Source organism: Chrysochloris asiatica, unplaced genomic scaffold (assembly GCF_000296735.1).
Source record: "Chrysochloris asiatica unplaced genomic scaffold, ChrAsi1.0 scaffold00120, whole genome shotgun sequence".
Classification (NCBI taxonomy): Eukaryota; Metazoa; Chordata; class Mammalia; order Afrosoricida; family Chrysochloridae; genus Chrysochloris; species Chrysochloris asiatica.
Genome location: NW_006408638.1, coordinates 5,405,068 through 5,410,099, shown reverse-complemented (window position 1 = coordinate 5,410,099; position 5,032 = coordinate 5,405,068). Strand labels below are relative to the sequence as shown.

The window sequence follows — 5,032 nt, the reverse complement described above, 5'->3', positions numbered from 1 at the left end:
CTGCTATTCATAAGGTTTTCAGTGACTAAATATTTGGAAGTAGTCCATCTCTTCTTCATCCTAATGTGTCTTCATTTAGAAGCTCAGCTGAAACCTGTCCACCATGGGTGACCCTGATTGTATTTATAAAGTTTGTGGCATAGCTTCCAGAATCATAGCAACATATAAGCTACCACAGTACGACAAACTGCCAGATGAAGTTTGTTCTATTATGGACTGACAGAAGAAGAAGCAAGACTGCATTGGAGGAAGTACAACCAGAATACTCCTTAGAAGCCAAGATGGCCAGACTTTGTTTCTCATAATTTGGACACATTATCAGGAGGGACCAGTCCCTGGAGACTTCATGTTTAGTAAAGTAGAGAGACAGAGAAAAAGAGGGCGACCCCATCGAGATGGACTGGCACACTGGCAGCAACAATAAACTCAAGCATAGCAGCAGTTGTGAGGATGTCACAGCACCAGACGCTGTGTACCTATGAGTCGGAACTCAACATATGAGTTCATGTGTTCATGAACTCAACAGAAACAACAATATTTTAACATTTTGAGAAAAATTAGGATTACGTTAGGTACCACCTTAAATTTTTAACACTGGCATCATGAAAAGTAGTCAAGCTCTTGTAAAAAACCTCCTTGATACAAGTATCAAGGGACCTGATACTAGTCAGAGGTACCTGAGGTATACATAACCCAGCACAGGGATTCTTATGCCTAAACAAAGATGTTTGAAAACACACATACCATTCGCAGTGTCCTTTTCACATGTTTCTTTGGAAGGTCCATATCTTCCCACTGGGATTTTGTTAAAATGTAAATTATCATGCGTACTTTCGTTACAGAAATTAACTGTAATGAGGAGAAAAAAATTATTCATAAGTGTGTACTTTTTATTTTTCAAATTTGAAAACAGATGAAAGTTCAAATTCAGAGCCTTAGAAAGTGACATTGGACTTCCATTAACCCAAAGAAGGGTAGAAAGTCTATGTGACCCAATGTCCTAACATGGATTTCCATGCTTTCCTACCTAGTTAATATTACTGACATTAGAGTTACCTGTAGATTAGATAGCAGGTTAGAGGAGGAGATAAAAACAGAATATGTAACTGGATAAAGGTAGCTTTATGAGCACTAGCTCATCAGCAAAGGATAATGTCTCAGATTAGTTGGGATCTTGAGAATTAAAGATATTTCAGTGGCAAGGGACATCATGAGGATGTGGTTCAAAGAAAAAAGACTGAAATCATTGAGTTCCCACTAGCAGGAGTACAGGAATGATTGACATGGAGATTCTAGGGCTCTGGATCCTAAGTGGTGGTGGTGGTAGGCTATGGAGTCAGTTCTGACTCATAGTAACCATGTATAGGCAGCGCTAAGTTTGCAGAGTGTTGGGAAACACAATTCAGATCAATATATGGATTTGAATTGTTACTCTATTTTGACTTCAATCAATGGTGTCAAATTTGGCTCTTTGAATTTTTATACCATTGATTGAATTCAAACTACTGATTTAATAGAAACTATTTAAGGAAATGGGGAAAAGCTTCCCCTTCCCCAATAACATATGTACATATGAATACTTTGATAGGAAGTGACTCCTTGATTTCAGAAAATTTAAATATGTTAGAATTATGATATTTGAATTGGAATAATATGGCCTATCACAAACCAAAAGAATCTATGAGAAGCATCTCAAACTTTACCCTTATTTCAATAGTACAAACAGAAAAAAAAAAAAAAAAAAGAATGTAATTGCAGGTTTACAGAGATTTCTGACAATTTGAAGACAGAAATGGTATATTGCATGCTCAGGTCTACAGATCTTCAACCTAGGAAGAAAACTCAATAACTCAGTAAGAAAAATCAATAAAATATATTTCTGGAACTAATAAATATATTTTAAAGTCATTACCATTGTGGCTATTGGTACTGTAATTGTGTTAACTGAGGTTTCCAGAAGCTTTGCTTTTATATTCACATAAGAGTCACCAAAACCTCACACCCTGGTATTATTCCAAATGACTTACTGAATGTGCATCTCAGACCTTTCCATTCTTCTGGACAAATACATCTGCCATTTTCCCAGGTTCCACCATTTCTGCAGAATGCCAATGAGGGGACTGGTGGGGGTGTTCCTAAAGCAGCAATAAATAACAAAATGTTCTTTGAAGTAGTTGATTAGTTTCTCCAATCATGGTTGTGGCGAGTTAGTTTCTATATGTAAAATTGTTCTTTTGACTATCATTGCTGAAAAATAGCTTCTATAATATCATCAACAATGATGCACACTGAAAATATATGTTGTTGTTGCTGTTAAGTGCCATCGAGTAGTTTACAACTCATAGTGACTCTCTATAGGATGTCCAGGGAGCAGCTGGTGGGTTTGAACCACCAAACTTTCAGTTAGCAGTCCAGTGTTAATCCTACAGTGCCACATCAGGAGTTCTGAAAATATATATGGTGTATAAAATGCCTGTTAGATGTTATAGATTTCTTAAATATATTTGAGAGACACAAACCCTTGACCAAGATTAGAAATGCCTTAGCGAAACAGGAGATTATACAGATAAATGATGACAGACAAATAAATCAAATCAACAGACAGACTTACAAGTGCTATAGGAATTCAGAAGGGATGTTGAGGACATGGCTAACATAGCCAGGGAAGACTTTTCAGAAGGTGTGGTCGATGAATTTCGCTTTAATTTAAATCTAGAAAAACCAAGTTAAAAATGTGTGGCCCAATTAGGCAGGATGTAAAGTAAGACACAACAAACACATGTAAAACTCAATTGTGTCCAAGGAATAGTGAAAACTTTAGCATATCATAAGCATTAATTCTATGTGGAAAAGCAAGAATGGGCTGCATTGTGAGGAGCTTTGTTGACCAAACTAAGATTTTATTCTGTATTACTCAGAGAGACCTTAAAACAAGGCAGAAACGTAATCAGTAATGTTTCTTAGGAGGATACCTCAGACAGAGGAAAAGTTACTGAAGCTACAAAACAATATGATATGTTAGTAAGTATAAACATATTACACATAATGACAAAACCCTGAAACACATGAAGGAAAAAACTGACAGAACTGAAAAGAGAAAAAGGCAAGTCAACAATAATAGTTGGAGGCTTCACTGGCCCACTTTCAGTAATGGATGAAACAACTAGACAAGTCATCAAGAAAATGGAAGGTTTGAACAACACTATAAACCAATTACACATCTATAGAACATTCCACTCAGCAACAATAGCACAATGCATATTCCTCCCATGTGCACATGAAACATTCTCCAAGGTAGATGATATATTAGGCAATACAACATGGATCAATGATTTTTAAAGAAATGAAACCATACAAAGTAAGTTCTCCAACCACAATGGAGTAAAATTTGAAAAAAAAGGTAACAAATTAATTTGAGAAATTACAAATATACGAAAATTGAATAATGTACTCCTAAATAATTAAAGAGTCAAAGAAGAAATCACAAGAGAAATTATAAAGTACTTTGAGATAAATTCCAATGAAAACACATTATACCCAAATTTATGGAATGCAGTGAAAGCAGAACCCAGGGGGAAATTTATAGTTATAGATACTTATATGTATTTCAAAAGAAAAAGAACAAACCAACTATTTAACCTTCTACATTACGGAATTAGAAAAAGAAGAACAAATTAAACCCAAAGAAAGAAGAAGGACATAATCATAATTGGAGTGGAAATAAGCAAAATAGAGTATAGATAAACGGTAAAGAAAAGCTATCAACCCAAAGATGTGATTTTTGAAAAGATCAACAAAATTTACAAATCTTTGTCTAGACTTATGTCTTAATTACTTAGTGCTGCTCTAACAGAGATACTATTCTGAAACCGTGTATTTCTTTCCACCATAGTTTTAAATATTTTATTTTTGTTGTTATTGGGAATATATACAGCAACACATATATCAATTCTTCAATTTCCACATGTACTTCTTAGTGACATTGATTGATTATATTCTTTGAGTTGGGCAACTATATTCACCCCCTTAAATTTCTGTCCTGGCATGTTAACGTGCTGGAACTGCAAAGTCAGTTTGAACCACAAGGTCGGTATTCAAGCTCACCGGCAACTCTTCAGAACCTCTATACAGGGTCGCTATGGGTCAGAACTGATTCAACTACACTTAATGACAGCAAATTTCTGCAGTATTGTGAACTGTTTAATATATCTCCTCTAGAACGATGTCTGAACTGCAGATTTGGGACTTGCCAGCCTCCACAATTGTGTGAGCCATTTCCTTACTAGCCCATAAGTTCTGTGAGAAGTTACAGTGAATTGTGGAACCCTGGGACATATAGATAAATATTGAAGGGGAGGAGTAGTAGTTGATATCAGGGATTGTGGAGTGCACGGTAGGATAAGCATTGGACTGCTAATCTCAAGGTCAGATCAGTGGTTCAAGCCTACCAGCCACTCCTTGGAAACCCTATTGAAGGTCGATATGAGTCAGAACTGACTCAGTGACACTTAACAACAACATAGCATTTTAGGAAAGTCAGACACTTGGATGTCTTCAACCTCTATCTTATAGTGGCCAGCCTCATGCCGATCCTTTTAAAAGAAATCACTGCTCCAGAATGGGGTGGGGTGGGGTGGTGGTGGTGGTACCTCATTGCAATGACCCTGAGGCACTGGAATATGTGGTTTGGGGGGAAAGGGTATAAACCAGAGAATAAGAAACCTTTGGTTTTTGGATAGGATAAAAACCAACATGGGTTAAAGCTGCCATTTGATCTAAACTTTCATATTAACTGGAATAAAGTTTCCCAAGACTCCTGCTTGTGATTTTGTTTAAGTGCTGTAGTTGTGACTCTTTTATTTTTGTGCATCATACTTAATTCTGCCTATGCAGACTCTCACTTATTTTCTTTTATTTTCATTACATTAATTTGTTATCTGTGTTACTACAAATGCATATTTTCTTATAATTTACTCTTTAATATTTTACTTTCTAGAGTTAAAATGCTTGTTGGTGCCATCAAGTCCATATC

At 36.0% G+C, this 5,032-nt stretch overlaps 1 protein-coding gene across 1 annotated transcript in view; it reads right to left on the bottom strand.

Annotated features, from left to right (window-relative positions):
- GPR128 (G protein-coupled receptor 128) overlaps nucleotides 1-5,032 on the bottom strand; it is a 117,868-nt gene that overhangs the window by 93,282 nt on the left and 19,554 nt on the right. Inside the window, exons 2-3 of the mRNA XM_006868649.1 lie at nucleotides 2,028-2,135; nucleotides 745-849 (exon numbers count right to left, since the gene is read on the bottom strand). Coding sequence (XP_006868711.1) covers nucleotides 745-849; nucleotides 2,028-2,135 — 213 coding nt within the window. The remainder of the gene's footprint in view (nucleotides 1-744; nucleotides 850-2,027; nucleotides 2,136-5,032) is intronic.